The sequence below is a fragment of the Diadema antillarum genome, unplaced genomic scaffold (genome assembly GCF_040938485.1).
Source record: "Diadema antillarum isolate AM-2024a unplaced genomic scaffold, OU_Dant_1.0 seq00000070_RagTag, whole genome shotgun sequence".
Lineage (NCBI taxonomy): Eukaryota > Metazoa > Echinodermata > Echinoidea > Diadematoida > Diadematidae > Diadema > Diadema antillarum.
The window spans coordinates 906,037-933,498 of record NW_027271169.1 but is presented as its reverse complement, the minus strand read 5'-3'; the positions used below and the strand labels follow the sequence as shown (position 1 = coordinate 933,498).

Genomic DNA, 27,462 nt, shown 5'->3' with positions numbered 1-27,462 from the left:
AATTTGTGTCTGCATAAGAAGATGTTGATGGCCTACACAATTTGAAAATCAGAGATAGACAGAGAAAACAACAGTCAAACGTTAATGGTATTACCATTCATTACTGATTATGCAGAAATAATGCATAGTTTGAACATAATAATCAAGAAAAAAACAACAACTCAGGAGAGGTAGTGACTCCATTTTAACATTGCAGATCAACTTATACAAGTAAGCACTGCCTTGCAAATTAACATCACATTTGATGACCACTAACATTTGCTGTGCTGTTCATACATCAACTACTTCTGGGAAGATCAGGAGTTAAAGGTGACCTGCTAGCAAAATGTTCACATGCAGAGATAATGCAAATACAATTTGAGTCCAGTGGTTGTACAAATATACAGGTCCTTCACCATTTGAGATGGTCCTTAGAGGATGTGGGTGCCTATCCTTACGACATTTTTCATCCTTCAGATACTGTAGTACATATTTGTGCCACTGAGTCTTCAGTATCCTAAGCACCTCTTAAACTCTTTTTAGCACACACACACACACACACACACACACTAATACACTTCCCTACAAAATGACAATTGGGTCCTAAAGGCAAAGAAATGAGGTCATCTGCTCTCCTGCCTGCCGTCAATCTGTATCTCCTGGTTAGGACAAAGGGGGGCGCTATTTGTCGCCCGCCAGGAATGCCACCAGGGGTCCGATGATGGCCCACATGAACAGGTGGTAGCAGCCCATCAGCATGTTGGAGTACCTGGGGGGGGGGGGGGAAGCATACAAAATATTGATAAATGATTCAAGACGTTTCTGAGTTTGGGAATTGATGAATTGATGGTGAATTCATTGCAATCAAATACATGAGCAACACACTTTTATCTGTGAAAATTCTTGACTCTTGATCAGCAGTGCACTCCCTTTATGGTGAACACAGTTATAACGAAATTCCAGTTACAACAAAGTAAAAATTTGTGTCCAAACATTATCCGCTCTTTGTTTCTAAATTGTTTATTTGTTTATAGGTTATATGGAAATTTCGATATAATAAAAGGAAACTGCTAGTCCGGAGGACTTCGTCATAACAGGAGTCGACTGTACTACGCTATCGTTTGGTAAACATGTATTAAAGCTTTTGCCTCATTGATTATCCCATTAACTTATCATTCTTGTACACCTTTGGTATGGAATATTTCTTCTCACATGGCTAGTTTCTCTATATTGTTAACATATCCTATAGTCCAATCTCAAAAGTGTACGGATTATGTGTTTCTGGAACATACTAACAGTCCTTTGACCACCTGGTTACAATTCTGCCACTGATCCAACAAAGTGCTAAGATTCTACTCCTTTTCATGTACAGTGTACCTTCAGCATAAACAAAATCAACCATCCAAATCCTGGTCACTTTTTGAAAATTGAAGACAAAATACTGTGTTTGTGGTACTTGAGAGTGAATTTCTTCCCTGCTGTCAGGATTTATACAAAATGATGCTTACCTGATATTCACTGAGAGTTGAATGTTATTGAACTTTTGTAGTTACAAGTATCAAAAGAGATTATGCAAGCAGTATTTTCATCTTCTTCTTCTTTTCTTTTCTTTTGTTTTTTAAATTACACAACACAGAGGGTTGCAGTGTTTTATCCTGAATACATGACTGAACAATTCACTGTCTTTCCAGAGTGGGGTGGGTGAGAATGCAACTTTCCACATTAAAATGCGATGATATTCACATAGAACAGCATGTTTCACTACTGGTAACGTAACTTTTAACATAAAACTTCAAGTCCACCTACTGACATAGATGGAATGGACACTGAGGGTCAGATTAACTGTACAAGCCAGCTAAAAGTGAAATATTAAACTACCACTTCTCTAGATTTTCTTTTGACGCATGTGGAGTCTTCAAATAGCCATTCACTTAAAGAAATACATTGAACTTCTCGCTTTGATATTCTCATTTTAAACTAAGACAGATGTGGAGCATTACTGCAAGAGTTTTCACCATGAGCTGGCTTAAGTGTAGTTTGTTAGATATCCCTTTTGGATTTTGCAAATGTGAAAATGTTTTCTTCTGACTGCCTTGGCATAAAACTGTAGTTAACTTTGAGAAGAGCTATAGAACATCATTGTTGAGTTATATGAAACAGCTTGCCTTTCATATTCTAAAAATCAAACGAAAACTTAAAAACATATCCAAAATATATCATTTCAATGAATGCTACTATTAAATGTAGCTCATTGCTTACAGTTGTATTTGAGTCTCAATACTGTTCACATGCAAAATATGATTAACGCTTGCATTCTTGAAAATACAACTGTTGTTTTTTCTGTCTACATTGATGGGTACTGAGTATTAAAAGCGATGGCATAAAATTACGGAGTGCATGCTTACAAACTGTAAACAAAGACTGTATAGAATTCTATGACCTTAACATTACTCTTCCAAGTTCACCAACAGTAACAAGCATACATACATGTACATATGACACATGAATATTTCCACTACTAAGAAGCATTCAAATCACAAGATCATTATTCTTATATGGATTTATGGAAAACAATCTAGTCTTGTAAGCTGACACATAACCAACATAATTAACATGATACCAACACATGTATGAAAAGACCCAAAGGATACATTGTTCCATAAATCTTGGAAATATTTTAATAGAGCTTTTTTTCATACATAGAAATATTAAAGTACAAATCTTTGGTCAACTCTTTTGCGGCATGGAACACCATAAAGCACATGGCCACTACAGATGGTAAAATTGTCTACAGTTACCCTTAGCTCAACTGAGAAAACCTAAACTGAAAGCATGCTATAAACAAGATTAAAAGTGCATACACATACATCATCAAATCTTCCTACTTTGACTACAGTAATATCACAAAAATAAATAACCATTATTTGTCATTGATACCGCTTTACGCACTGTAATCACTCTTGTTTTAGTGGTGTGACACTGAGGAAACAAGCATAACTTAAATATTTTGCCAATTCTAAAAAAGCTGCAGCATGTAATCAAGTGCAGCATGTGACGTGTGTTACTACTACGAGGTAATGTGTCTCTTAAAAACATACAGAAATGAATAGAACAGATTGCCTCTAAAAATCACTACCATATACATGTACCATACAGATTGGGATGATCTCCTCTCGAAATTTATCATACATTACAGCTTTGCTTGAAGATGAATTCATACGTAGAATTCATCAGAGGTACAAAAATACTGTAAACCAAATCCTTAAAGTGACAGTACATTCTATTCCCACACCTGAAGGACATTCCTTCTCTGTTTTACCCTGTATTTGGAAAATTTCACACAAAATATACAACCTGTGTCGTTCACACAACCATAACATCAATAAAACATTGACATGACATCAAGTGCTTACAGTTTATTTACTGCAATGTAAGAAGACAAAGTTGCTGACACAAAAAACAAACAATGTACTTTGTAGGAAAACACAGAGACAGATATTAAAACAGAGGTGGTTGTAAAGAAAGAAAGTAAAACCCAGCTGTTCTGTTATGTGCAGGAAATAAAATGTGTGGATCGATTTTGCTGCTGTATGCAGTGATCTTTTTGCACTGCTTACATGACTTTCTTCAGAAACAATTGTGTAAGTGTGATGAAAATTGGTAATTCAGCAATCTTGTGTTCACAAGCACACAATGTATGTGCTTCACATTCAAATTCAAGTTCCATAATTTGTTCCCCACTACGAAAAAAAAAGAAGAAAACTTAACAGCAGCTACTTACATACACATTCAGCTGTTTCATTGATTATACTTGCAAGCTTCTCTATTAGAGTGACAATATCTCAACACTATCGTCTTTTGAAATTTTCAGACAGTATGTGGCAACCAGAACCAATACCACACTGCACTGCACATACAGAAGTCAGCATGTTGAGACTTTAGATCAGTGTATACAACACAAAGAATAGAACATGAATGCATGTCGAAAAAGAAAACAAAGCAAAATTTGTGGATTTTCTGCGTGATGAAGAGAGGCGAAAGGTTAGCTATGGCACAAATATTCATAAGCAAGCTCCATTGTCCCCTACAGCCAATCAGAAAGAAGTAAGCCCATGATAAGAGAGCCTAGCCAATGTACAGTAGCATCCTCGCACTTCTAGGCCAAGTGAAACAGAGTGTAAAAGAATACAGCCAGTTTAAATGTTAGTCAACACACATACAAAAAGGGAACAAGAAAGCGAACATTGGACTTATGATTGATTTGATTTAGATCAAAATACTTTTCCAGGAAAACTTAATCTGAGTACAGACATTTCGAGAAAATTGAATATTTCACACTGAAATTAAATAGATTTGGATGGATTAACAATTCTATTTACTGCATTGAAAAAAGTAATAATTCCCTTTCAATAAATGCGTATTGGTAATGAACTGAAATAAAAACCAATATAAAAACTTACTCCAAAACCTTGAAGCACAAGAGACTGTTCAAAATCTAATACTTAACTGGTGATATGGGGAGGAGGGGAGGAGGAGGGGAAACGTGTAAGTGTAAATCTCTTTGAAACAACACATACACAAAATGAAACCAGTTGTAAATTTTGCAGACAAAACAAATAGTTGATTATGACAGTTGACAAGCAAGCAAAATTTTGATACAAGGAAGATCCAGCAAACCAAAAGAACATGGAAGAAAGCAACACAAAGAAAGCAATTTCAAACAGAAATGGAAATTAAAAATTTGAAGCTGGAGTATTTGATGATGGCTGAAAGCGAAGAGGATTTAAAAGAATACTGCCCTCAAACATGAACCACTCATGGATTGACTCCTATGATATTAAGCCATGCCAACAGAAACACTTCTCGATGTTACAACTCCCCCATCCTTAACAGTCAAACTTTTCCTTTCCATTGTGGCCATTCAATACATAGATCCATAGCTTTACAGCCCTTTTCTCAAAAGTGATATTCCTTAGGGTTGGAATGTTCTTTGACATTAAATATTTCATTACTTGGGAAAATGCGCTTTTCATTACACATCATTCAAAAGTTAAAATTGTTTTAACTTCTCTCAGACTTATCATAACCAAAAATCTCACGTGGTGACTTTTTATTATGTTTTGTGATACAAGGTCACCAAAGTGTTCACAAGAGTAACAGTTTCACTGACAAAAAAGAAACCACAGAGCATTACAATGTCCAAAGCCGACATGCTGATCGGATCATGCATACGAATACCGAACAATGACATTTTATCTGGAAAACAGGGACAACACCATCCAAAACTGTGCTCGAAAAAGAGAAAAGTAGCTGCAGTGAAAGCACTACAGCTTTGATACACGCAAGCACAAGCACATATGAATAATACTATAATTTGGCCGGGTTATTGACCTTGTCTGCGATAGAGGGAGCCCCTTACTTCGACGGTTCCTTGAGATCCAGGGATTTGGCAATGTCCCACAGCGTGTTGGCGCTCTCCTGGAGCTGCGCCTGCTCCTTGGTGTTCAGGTTCTGCTTGATGACGTGAGAGATGCCATCCTGGCCCAGCACACAGGGAAGACTCAGAAACACGGGATGCTGGATGCCATGGTAACCCTGATAATTGGTGGTGGAAGGAAGAAATTAGGAACATTTATGACATGCACAATGACACCTATTAAGCATCAATGCGTCCCACACAGGTGTATTGCTTAAGGTTAGTCTTTGTGCTGTACAAATGACCAATATCATATCCTGTAAAAGAGGAAATTTTCACACATTTTGCGCAACATGGAAGTAGTGCAAGTATAGAAGCAAGCGAATTGTTTCCCTGTTACATGGAATGCCTCATTTATATATCATCTGTGGAATTTAAAAAAAACTCGAAATTTATCTTATCAGGCCTAGCACAATATGTCAAAAGTGCGAAAATTACCACTTTTACAGTAGTACAAGGTTTCTGTTTCTCTTTTCATTACTTTTTTCTTTACTTAAACTTCGAGTCTCTTACATAAAGAAAATTCACAGCACTCTCTTATTTTCAGCAGTTTTGGAGATAATTCTCAATAAAACTGATCAGACTTCAGTAATGATCTAAGACTGATAACACTGATTTATTGTGAGATTAATTTATCTTAAAGTTGGAAAACAGACAAAAAGTTATGCAGCAGCATAGTAAACGTGGGAGATGCTTTAATTTGGAGACTGGTCGACCCATGGAGTTTTGTACCTCTGATCAACACAAAGAATTGAGTTCATTACACCTCCTTCAATGAATGATTTTCCATTACGAATCTTTGATTGGCAAAATAAATGGCAAAGATCACTAAAGCATACTACGTCCTTGATGTTACATAGTTATATTTTCCACAAGGTGACTACAAATTATAACCTTGGCTTTTCAGCAAGTCTCCTCCATTTCTTGCGACTTTAATCTTAATTCAATTTCATCTGTGATGCTTAGTATTGTTAATTTCATGTATTTTTCTTCATTATTACATTGTATTGACATTGTGCTATAATGTGTATGCAAATGTTTTGAATTGTTGGAAATGAATTAAATGACATAAAAATGAAGTCACCTTTGCCACCGTGGACACGGCAAAGACCCCCTTCTGGTTGCGTAGGACGGCTGAGGCCAGGGATGCACAGCTGAGTCCAATGGCCCACGAAGTGTAACCCTTCAACTTGATGATTTCATACGCACTGAGTGAACAAAAAAAGACACAACCCAACTCAATCTAAACAGAATCATGTTGACAAGATAACAGGCAGAGTTAGATCATCATGGCCCCAACCTCTTAATAACAAATAAAAGAGTAAGCTCCTTAAAGGACAAGTTCACCTTCATAAACATAAGGATTGAGAGAATGCAACAATACTAGTAGAACACATCAGTGAAAGTTTGAGGAAAATTGGACAATCGATGCAAAAGTTATGAATTTTTAAAATTTTTGTGTTGGAACCGCTGGATGAGGAGACTACTACAGCTTGTGACTCATATGCGTACAACAGTATAAAGAAAATGTAAAAGAAAATTCAATATATTTTCACTTTTTTCGCATAATAAAAGAGCACTTGACTTGACTCTTTCTAAAGGCAGGGGGAATAATATTACCCATAACATTTGTCAGTTACGAGTCAGGGGAATGTGTACTTTTTTGAAAAGATGGAATTTTGTGAAATTCTCTTTATATTTTCCTTGTATTGTTGTACGCATGTGACATCCAAGTTATTCATACTCTGCAATAGTCTTCTCATCCAGCGGTTACTGCACAAAAACTTCGAAAATTCATAACTTTTGAACGGATTGTCTGATTTTCCTCAAACTTTCAATGATGTGTTCTACTAATATTGCTACATTCTCTCAATCCTTATGTTTATGAAGGTGAACTTGTCCTTTAAATCTTTGAAAGAAATCCCATATGAGAAGGAAGATCTCTTCATATAAAAGCCAGTCATTTCGGAGATTATCTTATAAAATATTTCTAAAGACATTACACACCTGGCAGTAGCATTTATCAGTGAGTGCATGATTACATGTAAGCAGTAGTGGCATATCCATTCATATCGAGAAGCACATAGCAATTTCTAAAGTCTAATGAAATCTAAACTACTGTAACCTGTAAGTATGCCTCAACGTGCAAGTTGATCATACATGTACTTATACATGCTGTAATAAACTGAGCAAGTGCATACCACAGTGTGCAGGTAAGAAACATAAAATGTAATAACTGGGATCATTTTTGGACAAATTCAAAATGCAATCGGCCTACACTAAAATCTTTCTGCAAGGTTCCATTGCAATTAAGGGTAAAAACTAGTGCTATTCCCATGCAGGAAATGTTGCATATACTGTCAAACACTTGACAAAAAGAGAAAAGTCAGACAAAAAATATAAATATTTTAGTCTGTGAATAAAGCAAAGGCTTGGCAAAGAATCATTTTCTCATGTGCATATGCATCAAATGACAGAAATTGAGTGTACATGTATTCTGAGTTGTCTAAGAAAAGTAGACTACAAACTGCATGTAACTGAATTGAATGGGATGAGGTCAATATTAAATTGAAACATATAACATGTTCACCATAGTTGCCTGTATGAAAAACAAAACATTATAAAAGGAAATTCATAATGCTCAGCAAATAATCCAACTGCATTCCCATGACTTAGATGCAATCAGTAAATAAACTCATACACGTATGAAAGCAATCGAACTTATGAAACGTGGATTGGATCTTACTAGGTACACTTTAGTATACAGGTACAGCTGTACATGTAGTGTAAAAGTGGAAATTTTTGTAGTGTTGAAATTTTTGTGCATTTCGCACAACCAAAAACTAGCGTGAAAATACAAACACAGTAATATTTTTGCATGCCGTATGCTTGCGTAGTTGATGTTTTGATTCAAGGGAATAAAAAATACACGAAACTCATCTTACCCAGCCAAGCACGAACAATTACTCATGCAAAAATATCCACTTTACAGAATATGAATGTTAGTTTGTGTCTGTGAGTGTATTTGTGTAGGGCTGCACACTAACCCTATTTTCTACTGGTCCGACCTGTCGTCTATCGGACCAGTAGGTACCCAGTTTTTTCACTTTTTACTGGTCCATTCCTGAAAAAGTGACGGGTCCGACAGTGACTTTTAGCGGGCAGGGATCATTGAACCAGTGCCAATGTGCAGCACTGATTTGTGTACTATAAAACATTATATTTTTGCAGCATGAAATTTTTGTGAGTTGCCTCTAAAATTCAGTGCATATACATGTAGTGTAGACAAGAACTTTCACATGCACTTTGATTTTCACAAATCTTGGCTCTCACAAAATTCACGAAATTAAAATGCACGCGAACATTCCTCGTTTTACAGTATACTGTAAAGCAAGATATATTTATGGCATGAAATCTTAACAAATTGGAGCGGACTGCCTTTTTCGCGGCATGAAAATTTCATGAATTGCCAGTGGCATTCAATGCATATAGTGTAGACAAGAACTTTCGCATGCATTTGAATTTCGCAAATCTTGGCTCTCGGGAAATTCATAAAATCAGAATGCATGTAAACATTTCTGGTTTTATAGTACTGTGTGTTTGTGTTGTCGAGTCTGTGTGCATGTGTCTGTACCAGTGTCTATGTCTGGATGTGTGGCCGTGTCTGTGTTTATGTCTCTGTCTGTCCGTTTTCATGTGTGTGTGCGTGTGTGTGTGTGTGTGCCAAGGCTTCCTATAAAATCTTGTATACAAGATATGCTCATATTTTGGTCAGTTCAAAACCACACAATTAAGTGAGCAATTCCACACAATAAGGGTTAGTTTGCAGATTTGCACCTGTCTTCTTTTCTTATTTCTTTTTTTCATTTACAGAACTTTGAAAGCATCTAGGTTAATATTTAGCACACAATTTTTGTAATGCATATCCACTCAATAACTTAACACTAGTTATATTGGGAATGTATTTTTTGTTTGCTTTTCTCTTTTTACACATACAATGTATCTATGCATACTTACAATATTATTTACCACAAACATAAGCTTACAATTGAATTCTTGGTACACTGTATATATATGCTTTAAAGAAATGCACATAATGGGATCAGTGTGAAACATAGCACTGAAACACAATCCTAGGCCATGCACGCTGAAAGAGTTTTACATCACCGGCAAACAATAAGAGCACTGAAAACACACACACACTTTTGACAGAATGACAAACGATGATGCATACAAAATAAAAAAGAAGAAGTAAAATCAATATTTGAATGAACAACGACTAAAAGAAGTGCCGCACAATATGATGGTAGTATGATATGGGTGAAAAAAAAAAAGAGGCCAGATGGTATTTTTTGGCAAGAATGAAAAACACAAACCTGTTCTTCACGGATTGAAGAATGCCATCAAGCGATTTTTCGGTATCACTTGAGGTACAAATGACAAACAATTGAAAACAAGACTACATAGCAAAACAATTTTGATGTTTTGAAAGGAAAATGAAGAAAACTTGCATTGTTGGATCATGACTTAGAATAGCATACACATAGAAAAAAAAACTATGCTTTTGTATTATGAATGCCTACTATTGAACAAAAACCATTCTGTTTTTCAACAACCGTACTTCTAATATCATGTTTCAGATTTCCTTTTCTTTTTTCTTTTTTTTTTGCCTTCACTTTGTTTCATGCATCATTTTGCAGGTCACAGTGTATCTTTCCATTACCCCACCCCCTGGAAAAAAAAAAATGTCACAATAGGATGTCATACAAATCAATGGTCATCATGTCTATGCACACAAATGACAAGATTTATTACAGCAAATGACAAGATATATCAAAGCAAATGAAATGTTGGAGATTGCTTGCTGAAACAAATCAACATTTTTGGAGTAGAAATGAGTAAACTGATGGGTACATATAAATGCTATATCCACAGCGACTTGGAAATCTGCAAATGGTAAGCAATTGAAAAACATAGCAGTCTCTATGGGATTCAAAATGGAGGACTTGCTGCCCATGCACAAAATCCCATGAACAGAGCAAAGGAAGAATATGTGACAAGCCACCACGGAAGCCTGAGAAGTGAGTATCAATCGCCAGAAGAAGAGTGCATGTACCACTGTAACCTTGTATTTGGATTATCTATACATTCTAAATCTTTTCATTAAAACATACAATTTGTCTCACTATGTTAACACGATCTGACAATAAACCCATAAGAATCCTAGCCAAACAAATATGATAGGGTTTTGGAGAGATTGAGATTGAAGTTGAGATTACGTCAAGCATGTCAGACATTGGGCTTTTATAATTAGCATACACAGCCAGAAGTATGATCACATCATTAAAGTAAAAGGCATTTGTTTAAAATATGTTGAATTTGCTCACAAAAATAGGTTCCATCATTGTTACAATTATAAAAAATAATGCATATCTACTAACATTCAGCTTTTTCAAATGAGATGAACTTTGTTAAAGCACTTCTTTAAGGAAGGGGTGACAAGAAGTTGTGGCAGGGAGTTCTGAAAAGAGCCCTAAAGAGGAGCAATGTTAGATAAAATATGAAAGGGGGGAGGCTACCTGTCTGTTGTGAATTACTTCCAAGTGGAACTAACATAGTGTCGGGGTAGAGAGGCCTTAAGTAGTGGAGTAAATAGTTCTAAAAAGAACTTTGTAGAGGAGTGGCAGTGAAAGAGGATAGAACAGTGGGAAGTTGAGAAGAAAGGGGCATCTTATCTTTGCTCCAAAGTAGTTTTGAGTAAAACTAATAATAGTGGAGTTGGAGAGGAATAGAGTAGACTATAGCTAGAAGACAGGGGTGCCGTCATAAAACTCTTGATCCACAACACTCGTCCTGGAAAGTTTCACTCACCAAATAAACCTTGGATTACTAAAGAAAAAATCTTATTTTTCATATTTTCCACCTCAAATAACCTAGTTTTGCATTTTTGTTTTCCTCAGCTTCTAAGGTCTACAACTTCATCAGGTTAAAAAGGGTGACTGGCCACATATTCTAAATATAACAGCTTCCAGTATTACAACTGTGTATATCATGAGTAATGTTATGCATGTATGACAAGGGACACCAACATTTTTCATACAGAGTGGTTGGCAGGATGATTTTGGCAAACTTTGAAGACTGGTCACAGGAACGGGGTGATGGTACATCAATATAATATGGACAACTTCACATGGAAAACGACATATGGAAATTTTGCCTTACCTCTCAACAACCTCCTTGTGAACTTTCTGCATGCTTTCCTTGTCTTTGGGTGTGCCAATGTCTGGGTCAAGCTCTTTGAGGTTGACCCCTGCGATAGTTGTACCTGACCAGCAGGCAACTGGCACAAAAAAAAGGAACAATAAGTCAATAAATCAATAAAAAATAAAAACAAATAAATGCCTGGTGTGCTGTGCTCTATATTATAATCTTGCATCAAACTCTGTGACACTTTAGTCTCAAAACAAAAATAAACAACAATTGGAATGGAAAGATTCAAACAAATTTACAACAGCGTCAATATATGTGATTTTATGTCTGCTCTCTACTGTGATATTGCCCTTGAACTATTAGCATGTATTATGATTATCCATAATTTTAATAACAAAATCTTGTGCAATTAATCAAACAATATCAGATCAAACATGACACTGAGTGATGTGCAGAAGGTGGAATATTTCCATATCTTTCTAAAAAGTGCCTGTGGTCAAATTAGAAATTTTTTTTTGTGTGTGTGCAATGGAGATGATAATGAAAGGTGACACTAACCACTTGAGTCTCCATGTTCGCCAACAATGTATCCATGGACACTTGAGGCCGCTATGCCAAGTTTCTCGCCCAGCAGGAAGCGGAACCTGGCAGTGTCCAGGTTCGTGCCACTCCCTATGACGCGGTTTGCCGGCAGTCCGCTCAGCTTCCACGTCACATAGGTGAGAATGTCCACAGGGTTGGACACCACTAGCAGGACAGTGTTGGGGCTGTACCTCACCAAGTTGGGTACAATTCCTGAGAAAGCGAGGAAAAAAAACACAAATAAATGGTGCTGGACAAAAAAAAAAACAGATACATTTTCTACAGATTTGATATCACGTTTGCACGTTATATCTCATCAGTTGTACATCGACAAAGATGTTGTGATCCATGACATTGTAATGGTATACAAAACACTTGTTGTACAATGGAGGGGATCACTTGTTGGTTTTGATCCCAGTGAATGTCGTCTTGGCTGTCCGGCTCCTATACAGGGCCTACATAATATGCATCATCAATGTCACTGACTGTGATCATACATATTCAGGCTGTCATTTATCCTACGGCTTGTACAAAGACTCATAAGTCATTACATCCAAAAGTCAACAGCCACACAAAAGCACATCATCAAACTTACAGTCGTCACACTGTCAATTTTCCTTCCAAGTTCCTGGATTAGGCTTCTAGCTTCAGAAAGAAACAACAACCTCCAGGAAATTGAAAAGCTGTTTGCTTTTCTCACCAAATCTTAATCAGCAATCATGATGGTACCTGCCATCAATAGATTAGATTTCATGAAGAGCAGAAAGAGCTTCCACATATAGGCTACTTCCTGAAGGGTTTTTGTTAATTGTTTTTGTTTTGTTCTGTTCACAGGACAAAACCCTATCACATTGGTCTCACAACAGAGAAGCCAATAATCAAAGCTCTAGGGAAAAAATTCTCCAAACAGTTTCCTCCTGGTGCAAAGTTTCAAGACTCATTAACGGTTATATCAAATATGATACAAAGTCATCATAGTTTTCACAATAAGGTAGATAGATCTCACATCTGGGTGCTGTCTTCATGGCTAAATCCTTGTACCCTACTAACTCAAATCCCAGGATATGGGACTAAAGATCTGGCTCCAATATCAATGCTTTAACCCCTTCTTCTGCTGAGCTCTAAAATCCTCGACTATGGGACAATAGATCCGGCTTGTGTCTTCATGGTTCTACAATCCCAGGGTGTGGGACTGAAGATCTGGCTCCAATCTTTTTACTACCTTTTCTGCAGTGCACTTAAATCCTATTTGTCACTATTTGTCTACCTTACACTCTCCCCAATTCATTTCACTCCTCAACCATCGTCTTTCTAGGCTCTTCTTCTTCCCCTGCAAAGGACTACATACACACATGGTGTTACAGCAAACCTCTCTCCCTCACTATAATCTAGATTGCAGTACTGTCTGTGCCAACTTATGTGGGTTTCTTTGGGTTTTTGCTCAACATGTAAAATACACTTACTTGAGCCATATACAGCGCAATAAGCAAACTGGATTTGGCGAAAGAAAAATGGAATTAGGAATGAGCTAACAATCGTTAACTTACATTCACTTGTACATCCTATACAAGGCATTGGATAAAGAAACCAGAATGAACTCCAATCTTACATACGAAAGTATAGGCCTACAGTGCTTTGTTAATAAATCAGCACATTTGTAGTGGTGTGCCTTTTTTTGTCAATAAGCAAATTGCCACAAGACAAATAGTCAAATGAATACTGACAACCTAATTTTCTCATTTCCTTTTCTGATCACACAGCCTTCCTTCAGCAATGTCAAAGTGCAGGATATTGCAAGATATTCCTCAAAACTTGTCAAAATGGGACATTTGGGCAACTGTTGCATGCTATTATTATTATTATTATTACTGTTATTATTATTATTATTATTATCATTATTATTATTATTATTATTATTATTATTATTATTATTATTATTATTATTATTATTATTATTATTATTATTATTATTATTATTATCATTGTGTCACATGCCCCCAAAGGGCAGTTTAGTTGCCCCGGGCCATGTTGCATAAAAAGCTATGATCAAACATAAGTCATGAAATCAAACACAGAAACTTCTGTTTGATTTTCTGACTTACGTCTAATCTCAACTATTATGCAACAGGGCCCTGGGCTAGCAGGTAAGTGGCTTCATGGCACACTGCATTGTTATATTGAAATGGGTTTTACTGGATTGCAAAGAGCTAAATTCAGGTGTGAATCTACCAAATGCTTCAGAATTTGGCAAGTCACTGTGAAGTGCACAGTCTCATAAAGGGTTGTACGTGGATCCATCCAAACCTTCAAATATTTTGACGTTCCTCTGGACAAGGTTCAGCCTGCTCTCTCCGTCCCTCTGCCTAGCTCCAGCTGTGATGATGCACAACCTGGATCCGGCTGTCACCTTGTAATCTACAGAACGACAAAAACATGAGATGAAATACATGAAAGAATCCTATTCAACAAAACAGGGCTGTATACTATGCCATATATTTTGCCGGTTTTTATTTCCACGAATTTCACAAGTATGGTGCTATTTAGCAAATTCTAAAACATGTGAATATAAATAATATAAACTCTGACCCCCACATGCATGCCGCGTGCACACACACATTTCTCCATCCCCTGCTGTACTCCATGACAGTAAATTTAACCTCTTATAGAATTGTTGGAAAGTCCACGATTTGTGAGAAATGAGACTAGCTAAATATATGACGTATACAGTATTTATCGTTGATGGTATGTATCCACTTTCACATCCAATCATTTTTACAAATCAATTAGTAAGTTTGGTATGATTTCAAGACTGAGATATTAAATCTTTACATACACGCATAATGAGATTTTTTTAGAGGAAGGATGAAACAACATATTTGGAAAACACATGAATATATATATATTTTCTTTTTCTGCGACATAGGTAAAACACGTTATATAAAAAAAACAATGGAAGGATGCAAAGACCTCTATGGATAGTCAGATAGATTATAGCCGATCTTATTGAAATACAAGTTGATTTTTTTCCTTTTTTTTTGGTGGGGGGGGGGGGGGGGGGGAGGGGGGGACTATGCTACCAGACCTGCTTAACCAGCACCGTGATTGGGCAGGAAGAAAGTGTGTGATCCAAAGTCTGAGCTAATAATCACCAAGGTACATTTCAAGACACACCACTTACATAATAGGTCCACTGTACTGTAATCTGCTACATGTATGTGCTAAGTAAGCTACTGGTTCATAACTTCCTGGTATCCTACAATACACTACCATGGTCCATGCTAATAACGTCTACAGTTACACTTCCCTCAGACACAAAATGATGATGAATATCTTTAAAAGGCAGCATTTATCTTTGGCCTGTCATAAATTTTTACAAGATTTAAATTTAAGATGTAGAGCAGTGGAGCAGTGGAAAAAAACATTCTAATCTCTTAGATTTACCTATTTGACTACATTCTGAGATATTACTGTTAATGTTTTTTTTTTCTTTTTTGTATTTCTTTATGAGCTTCTAAGCCTTTTCTGATGTGAAATGTTCCTTTAACAAACGTAGCACCTAGATCATATACTATTCACTAAATGATGTACCTTTAAACAGATATAACAGGTCAGTGAATTTGATTCTAAAGAAATGTTGTGTTTTGACTGAAACTTGGAAGACTGTCTGTGCACTTAGGAGCTTACTACTTGTACTTAATGGTATGGTAGTATTTTGAATTTCCAAAATTTCTGATTTCTAATATCTTTTCAATTCCCAATATCTTCTCGCACTATGGCATGTACATAAAGATAAAGTGAAGAAATTGATAATTGCATTCAGGAGTCCTTTCGTTGTTGCTGTTGTTACCTTCATTAAAATACATTATTTCAGAATGGTCAATTTGAATAGCTAATGTGATCACATTTACAAAAATCAGTTACAAAGAATGACAATGACCTCTATTCCCACTCCCTCAAACTCATCCATTCTATACGGATTAGAAACCAGGACACAGGAACTGTGTGTACACGTCTGGAAGGCACTACTATGAGTAAACAGTGGTGTTAAGTTTCTAGGACAGAAGTATCAGCGACACCATAAAGCAGCATTCACTTTCATACTGGGAGTACAAGGATGTGATGTAATGAACCAGGGGAGACATACACAACATCTGTTTTGTTTTGTTTGTGCGTGTGTGAGTGTGTTTTTTTTACTTTGAGTCATCCATATCCCCTCCAGTACTTGGTAAGGCATTAAAATGAATTCCTGTTTCCTAGCCAATCAATTATTTAAGTTCTTGTGGGGTTTGCAAGTTGAATGACCTGGATGTTGTGTGGCTTCACAAACTTTCTTGATCAGCTCAAGTGAGCTTTTTAAACTCATGATATACATACAATGCACTCCTGTTATAGCAAGCATGGTTATTTCAACAAAATTCTTTTTAGAACAAAGTGAAAATTCAGGACACAAAATTCCATCTGTAGACCTTTATATAGTTTTCCTGTTCAGTAATAACACAATTTCACCACAATGAAAGGAAACTGCCACTACTAAGCTGCCTGTATTAAAGTACACATTCCTGATCATGTTGTGATATGCTCTGCACAAGAAATACTTCCTCACTGCAATTAAGTGCTTCCAGTAAAAACTAGAACTGTCGCTATGGCGACTGATATAGCGACTGATGCCTCCGCCATAATGCATGATTCTCCCAATAGGTGTATAGTACAATGTCTTTACAATGTGTGATGACAGTTTCACATAACTGGCAAAATACTGAAATGACAGGTTTGTCAGAAATATCTTGAACGTTCACTTTCCTTGAACTGGGTTTGCTGTAATTGTCCAAGAGTGCAGTTACACATATTTGGGGAATTGAGGATTTTTACTTGACTTCTGACCGACCCTTTTATAAGTTTATGCATTGCGTAATTCTCAAGGTATGAAGAAAGAGTGTAATTACAGTACAAAATAGATTTTTTTTTGCATTTAAACCTGGCATTTGACCCTTAACCTTTGACCTTCTGGCTGGAAATTTCCCAGAGAATCTCCATTAGGTAATTATATTAAGTTTTAAAACTAACAAGGAAAAGTAGAAATTACGCGGTGCGTAATATATGTCCCCGCCGGAAGTAGCATTTTGTAGCAAAACGTACAATATAGGTCAAAAATCAAGGTCAAAGGTCAAAGAAGTCAAAGGTCAAAATTCTGTGTAGAAGTTTTGAAGCGCTCACCTAGTGCCATCACATAAAGCTAACGGAATTGAAATCGGGTTAGAATTGGCGAAGGAGTAGCATTTTGTAGCAAAATGTACGACAAAATGTAGGTCAAAAATTAAGGTCAAAGGTCAAAGAAGTCAAAGGTCAAAATTCTGTGTAGAAGTTTTGAAGCCCTCACCTAGTGCCATCACATAAAGCAAACGGAATCGAAATCGGGTTAGAAATGGGGAAGGAGTAGCATTTTGTAGCAAAATGTACAATACAGGTCAAAAATCAAGGTCAAAGGTCAAAGAAGTCAAAGGTCAAAATTGTGTGTAGAAGTTTTGAAGCCCTCACCTAGTGCCATCACATAAAGCAAACGGAATCGAAATCGGGTAAGAAAAGGCGAAGGAGTAGCATTTTGTAGCAAAATGTACAATACAGGTCAAAAATCAAGGTCAAAGGTCAAAGAAGTCAAAGGTCAAAATTGTGTGTAGAAGTTTTGAAGCCCTCACCTAGTGCCATCACATAAAGCAAACGGAATCGAAATTGGGGTAGAAATGGCGAAGGAGTAGCATTTTGTAGCCAATGTACAATATGGGTCAAAAATCAAGGTCAAAGGTCAAAGACTTCAAAGGTCAAAATTCTGTGTAGAAGTTTTGAAGCCCTCACCTAGTGCCATCACATAAAGCAAACGGAATCGAAATCGGGTTTGAAATGGCGAAGGAGTAGCATTTTGTAGCAAAATGTACAATATAGGTCAAAGATCAAGGTCAAAGGTCAAAGACTTCAAAGGTCAAAATTCTGTGTAGAAGTTTTGAAGCCCTCACCTAGTGCCATCACATAAAGCAAACGGAATCGAAATCGGGTTTGAAATGGCGAAGGAGTAGCATTTTGTAGCAAAATGTACAATATAGGTCAAAGATCAAGGTCAAAGGTCACGACTAAAATTCTGTGTAGAAGTTTCAAAGCTCCCATGTAGTGCTATCATATAAAGCAAACAGAATCAAAATTGGCTCATTAATGACAGAGAAGTAGCAAATTGAAGATTTTGATCACACACGGACGCACACATGGACGGACACACAGACGGACACACGGACACACACACGTACGGAGCCCGTTTCATAGTCCCCTGCTCGAACTCGTTCGGCGGGGACAATAATGCAAGCATTGCATATACTAGCATATGAGGGAAATAGTAAAATTTTGAGGAGTTGACCTTGACCTTTGACCCCTGATTACTCTTGACCCATGACCCCTAAATTCCCTAGATAATCCCTGCCAGTCAGTCCACGCGTATGTACCAAGTTCCATGAAAATACATCAAACCATTTGCGAGAAAAGTGAAACTGTAACATTTCACCTAACTTTTGACCTTTTGACCTTTGACCTTATGACATGAAACTCTCTATGGAGAATCTTTACGCAGTAGTACATGTCTACACTAAGTTTCAAGAAAATACCTTTGGGCATTGCATAGATATGGGGGAAATAGCAACATTTTTAGCATTTGACCTTGACCTTTTGACCTTTGACCTCTTGCCAATGTCACTAAAATCTACTCAACTAATTGCCCATCATACATCATCCTTGGACCAAGTGTGGTGAAAGCTGCTTCATCCAGTTTTGAGTTATCACATAAACACATAAATTTTAGGATTTGACCTTGCTCTTTGACCTATGACCTCTGTTCGATTCACTAAAAAACTAATCAAGTAATTGTCTCATCATACATCACCCTGGGACAAAGTCTGGTGAAATTTGCTCAATCCAGTCTTGAGTTATCGCGTAAACAAATACAATTTCATGATTTGACCTTGACCTTTGACCTTTGGCCGATTCGCCCAAAATCTAATCAAGTAATTGCCCCATCATACTTTATACTTGGACCAAGTTTGGCAAAATTCCAGTCAATATTACTCAAGTTATCGCGTAAACGAATGCGGACGGACGCACGGATGGACGGACGCACGGACGGACGGACGGACAACCCGAAAACATAATGCCTCCGGCACCACTTCGTGGCGGAGGCATAAAAAAAACAAAACATAAAGAAATAAACAAAAATGTGTAATTTACTGCCTTCCATTATTTCTTAAAAGTGTTGGTTAAAGGGTGTGTACAGTTCTGGTCGAGGTGAGGATTGATTTAGCTTTTAACGTTTTGCGAGATATTCAGAAACCACTCTGTGAGATGTCAAAGAGCATGTAATTCTAAGGGGTATCAAAAGTTTCTTTGCTGAGAATCGGTTTTGAAATGGCTGAGATATTCAAAAACAATGTGCAACAAAGAGATCCTAGTAAAAGGTGTGGCCTGTCGCCTTTTATTATTATCACTTTTTTGGATATCTCAGCCATTTGAAAACCAATTTTCATCAAATAAATGTTGAATCCTTCTTGAAATTACATGCTCTTTCACATTTCATAAGAGGTTTCTCATTATCTCACTTAGGAATGTTCAAAACATGAATCCCCACCTCAACCAGTCCTGTACAGTCCCTTTAAAGTTATAAACAACAGAAAACATAAAGTCCTTTGGTACATTTATCTCTCTTATTGAAAATTAACTCAAATATGAGCAGTTCATGCTTAAGCATGTCTAGCAATGTGTGACATCAAGTTTCATCACAGATTTTCAATGTCATCAATTGAACAATGACATACACTGTATTTAACATAATACTGCTATTTCCCACAGAATTTAATTTTCATTCCCGGACTTATATTCAAACACACACACTAAAACATATAATTGAAGCAGATTTTAGATAATTCATTTGTTTGTTTTGTTTACTTTTTGTTTTGTTTTTGTTTTTGTTTTTGTTTTTGTTTTGTTTTTTACTTTTTTATTTCAAGACTGTACCTCTTACAATGTACACACACACATCCATACCATTGTTACAGCTCACCAACACACATACACATTTCAAGAGGCCACATCTCTGTCACATTTAGCTTGCACATTCAAATATGTCCCTAGTGCATGATGGCTTTGACATTTACCCCAGCACAAGGACCGTATGGGCAACATGTCTGGCCTGCATACCACATAGACATCTCTACTGAAAGAGCCTGCCTCATTAATGTGTCTGCTTAAACATCTCATGGAAGCAGTCAGTTGGAATAGACTGGGAAGGCTTTGCTCCCACCCAGTTCTTCTGGACCGCGGATGGCAGGCTTACATTCGACCTGATCAAAGATCCAGGGACGAGCTAAATTGGCAGCCACCTGCATTGTGCATTAGAGAGCGATTGGCCGGCCTGCTCATCATGCGCTGAAATGTTGCCTCCCTGGCCTACTTAGCATAATGCCTGCAGGCAACATTCAGTTTCTATGGAGCACATGATATGTTAACACGTTGTACCATCTCACGAGTGGCTACATAAAAATAGACATGCTCAAAATGACAGCAATCTCTTCATTTTGAGATATTGTAGTTTCCCATACGATCGAGATGTGGCACACCTGTTTCCCCATAAGGGATGGGTTGACAAAGAGGAAAGTTCATGTGGTAGGCATGATGCATACCCAACTGTCATTTTTTATTCGATGTGGATATTATCTATTCAAACCATAATGACACCACCCACTGACCTATACTGTATCAAGCACAATACAGTGTACCTGCAGGATTATTTAACTTAAGTTTGCACATACATGCATGACAGATAAGGCAGTGAACACATGCATGTTTATACTTCACCATTACACAGTATAAAATGCTGAACAGTAGTCAATTATGTCTGATTCTCTGCATTAAGCAGAGTCGCAACTCATCCAAAGTCTGAACCACATAGACTACCCGCAAGTGAATCAAATGTCAAAAATTGGCGTACCCGTATCGCCTTTCACGGCACAGCCTTTGACGAACGCCAGCCCATGTTGCATGTCGTACACCTCGCCCTTTAGCTTGTCTTCCAATACATCTACCAGTGCAATCTCACTGGCAATGTTCTGTTTGTGGGAATGAATGAAACATGAAAAAGAAGACATGATATATATTCAACGTCATGGATGTTACAATTGCCTGGTGAATACATGTACCTTATCTTAATCTTTCATGTTTACGGCAAATGCTGGAATTCATGTTTTTTTTTTATTCTCATAATTTTGGCTGAATCTGCAAAGTATACTTGTAGCTATTCTATCATTTCCTCCTAATCTATTGCTGCTGTCACACTAAAATCAGCAGCCATGGTGTAACCACGGCAGTTTGCATGATCGATGAATCAGAGCTGTCAATCCCTCTTGACCAAAAAGAAAAAGTCATATCCTTTCCCCTAAAATATCCTTTTTCAAATATCCTTTTTCACAGACAAAAATTCTATTAAGTGTATCACTGGACAATCCAACAGCCTTTTATGATAAATTGCAGTAGGAGTTACCAAGGAGATCTACATGAACCAGACAGACGCAATGGCAGTTCCATGAAGTATCAAGTTATAACAGGATATTTTCTTTTGTAGTTATGATAGACAGTCATTGGTATAAAGCCAATTCAAGACCCTATGGGTAAATATGACTTTGAGGTCACAGGGCTATAAACAGTAAATTTTTGCCACTGGCCATTTAAGCCCTTAAATGTAGGCTTTATGAAATGACGTACATGCAGTCATAGCTTTACTGAAAATATGTATTATGATTTTTTTTTTTTTTTTGGTCAATCAAGCCATTACCTCATTCAGTCGTCCATTCAGTTGTCTGCTTGTTTGTTCATTCATTCATATTCATTCATTTGGATTCATTCATTTGGATTCATTCATTCATTCATTTATTTATTCATTCATTCATTTGAATTTGAATTTATTCACTCATTTTCATTTGAATTCATTCATTCATTCGAGTCAGTCAGTCATTCAGTGAGTTAGCAAGTCAGTCAGTCAGCAGTCAGTATGTCTGTCAATGTGGATCATTTGAGCAAACATATCATCTAATCTCTCCCCTATCCTCTTACCACCAACCATCAAGACATCATATCACAATAAATTAATATCATACCTGTGTCATGATGCTGTACGCACACGCCATGCCAACCTGACCCACCCCCACCACCGTCACTTTGGTGGGGGAGCTTTCATCAAGCTGGTCGGCCACCATGTCCATCAGTTTACTCGCGATGGTGGACATCTTTGGGTAGGGCTTGACGCTTTTATGAAGATCTAGACAGAGAAAGCATGGTCATAAAGTTTGTGTTTGTTGGTTTGTTTACAATAAGACATTCACTTAAAAAACTAAATCAAACATCTTTTGAGCATTGTCTTTAAAGCTTATAAAAAAGTGTTGCTATGGTACAGGAACACTGAAAACAGACTTTATTCACAGGAGAGTGAAATAGTTTTGATGTTGCCATGTGGGCAATCAGCAAATTATCAATCAGCCCTTTGACTTGAAACAAGAGGAATCAAAGTCAGTGAAGAAACGTGAAAGATACATTTTGAAACATTTCAATGGTCAACAGAATGTGCAACACTGGCATCTTGTATGACACATTGTACATTGCATGTCACAGCATGGCATGTTTGTACAATTGTAGCTCATGAAATGTAAAAGCATGGTTTCCATATGCCCCATTCTCTAAACTGCTCTAAATAAATAAAATGCTCTAAATATATGCCTACAGTGCTATAAAGTGGACACATGCATAAGAAAAGTGTGAAATAACACAGTGATGACACAACTTCAGTTGGGTAACCACAAAAATGTGAAATATTAGCCAAAAAGGTACATCGACAGCATTGCAAATCGAAAACATGCGATAGTGGCTGCTATGTAATGTTACATAATTGATTACCAAATATATTATCAACAAATCAGGCCACACAACATTATCCATCGATTTTCTGCATGAGAGTGAAATGCATGCAGCTTGTTGAGGACTGCCACTGCTAAGGCACAATAGATCATCACAAATTGTTCTACCTTCCCACCACTGAATGGGAAGAGCACTTCCAGAAATGAAGTTGAGTATTCTGATCTAAATCATGTTACAGTTATACTTTTTGACGTCAAAATGCTGTACTCCAGTTGAAACAAGTCAATATCCTCGCAAAATGCTTCAGCCAGACAATTTTCTTGGTAGATAATTTTGCTATATATTGCAAGCAAATTCCTAATGGTGCAAGAAAAATTTTGAGCTCTTCTGAGAACTATGTTTTACCTTTAAGCCTATCAGCTGGAACAGCTAAAATAGTGTGCAACAAATAGCCCAACTTATGGATGTAGCTACAAGTAATACAGTACCTGTACAGTATATCCAAGAACAATAAACAGATACAATGTGTACACGAATGCAGCTGTATGCCTCTCCAAACGGGTGGAGATTTTATAGAGTGAGGAAAAAGAGGTAACATTACAACGGCATGGGTTGCATATGCCTCGACTGTGACATGTTGTAACCACAATGATTGATTGGCGTCAGGTCACATGGGCAACTCTGCAGTCATAGATGTGCGAATAGATAACTCTGCCCTTAACATCATGCTCATTAGGATTCATACATCACATGTATGTGCACTTTCAACTACAAATGTCGAGAACACTACACTGAGTACATTGCTTCGTACTGTACATTATTGTATGTGCTCCAAGATTATTGAGGCACACAAACAGCTTGTGTGGTATGTACACTGCACAATATGCGCAAACATTATCACAGGTACACCGGATGTATGGTGCTCCTTGCACTACACAGCACTCACTAAAAGGCAATGGCTTACAGTGCTTCTCATCAAATCTTAAACTTTACATAAACACTCTTCTAAAAGCGCAATTCTTCCTTTTTTATGTTCGTGGTAGAGGTTGATTTACGTAATAACACAATAATAGGCACGTTATGTAAAATCCTCCTACATGTATCCCCCCCCCCCCCCCATGCAATTTCATTTTGTTTTCTGATAAAATGTGAAGTTTTCAATACTTGTTCACAAGTGGCAAAGAAAATCACCTAGATGAAAAGTGAATTCAGATATCTGCCCACATTTTACAGTTAAGTTTCAACAATGAGCAAAAATGTTACATACACAAAATGAAAATAAAACAGTGTAGCATCTGTACAGGACTGTCTAATCACAATGTTGATACCAAATGCACGACACAACAACAAACAAAAACATATCGATGGATAAATGATTTTTTTTTTTAAATGTCATTAACTGTTACACTAATCTCTCTTCAGAGGAAGTACTTTCACTTCAAATCATTGTCTTTCCCCATTTGTTTCAAGTTGATCATCATACATTTTATCAACAAATATACAAATCCTGGTAGGTATATGCGCAAAGGACAGCAAATCAGACTCAAACACAAAAAGGATCTAATTCATATTGATATAAAAACAAAAAGTATTAAATATTTTGTGTCTGATGTCAAGACTAGTTTTGACAGACTTATTATCACTACGAAATTACAGGATAAACTGCTATTTCCACCAGAAAACATAAATACTGTTACATAGATGTGGATCTGGCACAGCATCAATATGCTATACATAGTTGTTGTTTTTTTTTTAATACACTACACCAGGCAGTGTACACTGTTGTCATCACTACTTTAGAGGCTCACAAAGCACAAAGTGAAGAGTGAGTTGTTTTCAGTGTCAACTTATATTAATGTATGAGTAGTAAAGTAGATTGATCTATGTTGATACATTAGCTTCCTGAAAACTGATTTGGATCAAATTTACACGAATGATAGAAAAAAAAATAGAGCCAGAAGGTAGGCCCTATATTCTGTGATTTTGGTGTATTTTGGGTTTGCAATTTTGAGATATTGACATCCAGGGATTCAAAAGCCTATTAGTGCCAGACTTCCTTGTGTCCCTGCAACTAATGGCCCACCATCCCCACCACTTGCTATTTCATAAAATCAAATGTGCTTGTGTGTGAGCATCCATGTGTAACAAGGGCAGGGCAGTGTAGAGTGTATGCATAACACTGGTATGGCAAACTTAGTGAAGGGGGAGGAGTCATATGGAAGTCTTCCCATATTTTAGAGCAAGATAAAATTTATCAATAGCTGAATATTAAGACGAGACTAGACCTTAGCATCTACTAGACTACCAAGAGAAGTAATCCAAGTACTGTAAAGCCACTATCATCATCACATCCACAGACAGTCCATCATGCTGATTGTCCTCACACTCACACACTCAGTAAGATTTACAGGGAACCTGGTCCTGTCATCCTATTACTATTAGTGTCAGCATGCAGCAATGTGTTGAAGTAAGAGAAGAAAAAAAAATCATACAGAGTTCCAGTTTATGAAGTTTTAAGTGAGGTATAGTAAGTTACGTACATGGACACTGGCTTACTTAGTCGCTATTTATCTGTGACCTACTATTTTAGGTCAGTAAAATTTCAAATACCTCACAGTTGATATACAACTTAACACAAGTAAAATACCCTGTTTGCGGCAAGGGCCATTTCATTCATTGATGAAAAGGCCCAGTCGTGTGTCACTTCCCATAACACTTGCGAGTAACTCCTGCATGTTGTGTTCTAAAGTGGGACTAAGCACACATGATGTTCATTAGCTGTTTTATTGATGAATGAAAGTGCCCCTGCCAGAAAAAGGCACCCTGCCGCATATTGGGTACCGGTATTTGACTCTATAAGCAGGGCTCGACACTAACGGTGGCCCGGGGCCACCAAAAATGAAAGTCGGGCCACCAAATATTTAAAAAGGGCAAATTTGATGGCCCGCCTCGGGCCACCCAAAATTTGTAACATAAAATTTGTAACTTTTTGCGCCGTAAATTAGCAGTTAAATTTGTTTAAAGGATGGATAAAAAGGACTAAATGAGTGCCTGAGAGCGAGTGTTGCGACTTTGTTGAGGTTTATTTATGAGAAGATACAATGTATGTCCAACTTCCAGTTCTTACTATGATAAAACTTAAATATTTGACTCATTAAAAAAAACAGGACTTTTAATGTTTTTAATTGTTTTTTTTTTCAGGCCACCAAATTTTTCTCTTGGGCCACCAAAACTTTGAAATTGAGGATTTTGGTGGCCCCATCGGGCCACCAAACAAAAAAGTTAGTGTGGAGCCCTGCTATAAGGCATTGCATCAATTTGGTTAATAGATCTACAAAATGTGCAACTAGACTCCTAGAGTAAACAACCTGTTTGCAGCAGGCTTTGTACAGGGTAAAAAGACCATTTGTAGCAGAAGCCCTTCATTGAAAAAAGGACCCAACCATAACTAGGTCTAGGCCTATGTCTATGAGGTGTCACTTCCCATAATGCACAACACTTGCGAGTAACTCCTGCTTGGGTTCTGCAGTGGGACTAAGCACACATGATGTTCATTAATATACTCCTTTAATTTAGCTGTTTTATAGATGAATGAAACTCCCTCTGCCACAAATAGGCACCCTGCCGCAAACAAGAGTTTACACACAGCCCGGCCCTGGCCTGTAACTGTACAGAAGCTTCCGCACGGCTCTGGCTGGGCCGGGCTAACCCCGGTCGCAGTTTCTAATGCCATGGTTGAGCTACAAAATGTGTCCTGTGTTTGATCTAGACACCTTTCTAGAGTCTACTTGAACTTTATGTGATACATTTACAAGTGTCTTGAGCCGGGCCGAGTCCCCAAGAATATTCAGCGGAGCTAGCCGAACTCTACATGTCAAATGAAATGCAAGCTGTAGACTGTATAAACAGATTTGCTTTGAAGTGACCTCGTCCCTTGGATCGTGTGGCAAACAAAGCTCGCGCGACCGACAGGAGTGCAGGGCTGGGGGCACCCACACCCAGACGACCGGCCACGGAGCAGTTTCGGTGCACACGACCAACGTTGTTGCGGCTCTGAAAACGAACGGCAGCAGTGATTGGAAAGAGTAAAATGAACTTATGGTAATCGTTGATGCTACACTGTGACATTCAAGTGATTACTTACTCGAATAAAGTGATTCTCCCCCTGCAAGAATGGAGCACAGCGTTTCCCTAGCTACTCAATTTGCCGAGCTGAATCCATAATGACAGCTACATATCATTAGGAGTTTCTCGGCACTTCGTGGTCCACTGGCCTTTACCTA

The 27,462-nt window shown here is 37.4% G+C and overlaps 1 protein-coding gene across 2 annotated transcripts; it reads right to left on the bottom strand.

The window, feature by feature from the left end:
• Positions 1 to 211: 211 nt before the first annotated feature.
• LOC139726020 (L-lactate dehydrogenase-like) lies at positions 212 to 27,462 on the bottom strand. Of its 2 annotated transcripts, none has more exons than XM_071637101.1 (9): positions 27,324 to 27,462; positions 22,426 to 22,586; positions 21,264 to 21,381; positions 14,552 to 14,662; positions 12,224 to 12,460; positions 11,678 to 11,795; positions 6,540 to 6,663; positions 5,371 to 5,574; positions 212 to 748 (listed from the first exon to the last, which is right to left on the bottom strand). In XM_071637101.1, the coding sequence occupies exons 2-8, from the start codon at positions 22,552 to 22,554 to the stop codon at positions 5,395 to 5,397; spliced, it is 1,017 nt and encodes a 338-aa protein (XP_071493202.1). In that variant the 5' UTR covers positions 22,555 to 22,586; positions 27,324 to 27,462; the 3' UTR covers positions 212 to 748; positions 5,371 to 5,394. The 2 variants fall into 2 exon arrangements, with proteins under 2 accessions (XP_071493202.1, XP_071493201.1); XM_071637100.1 differs by having other exon boundaries at positions 5,399 to 5,574.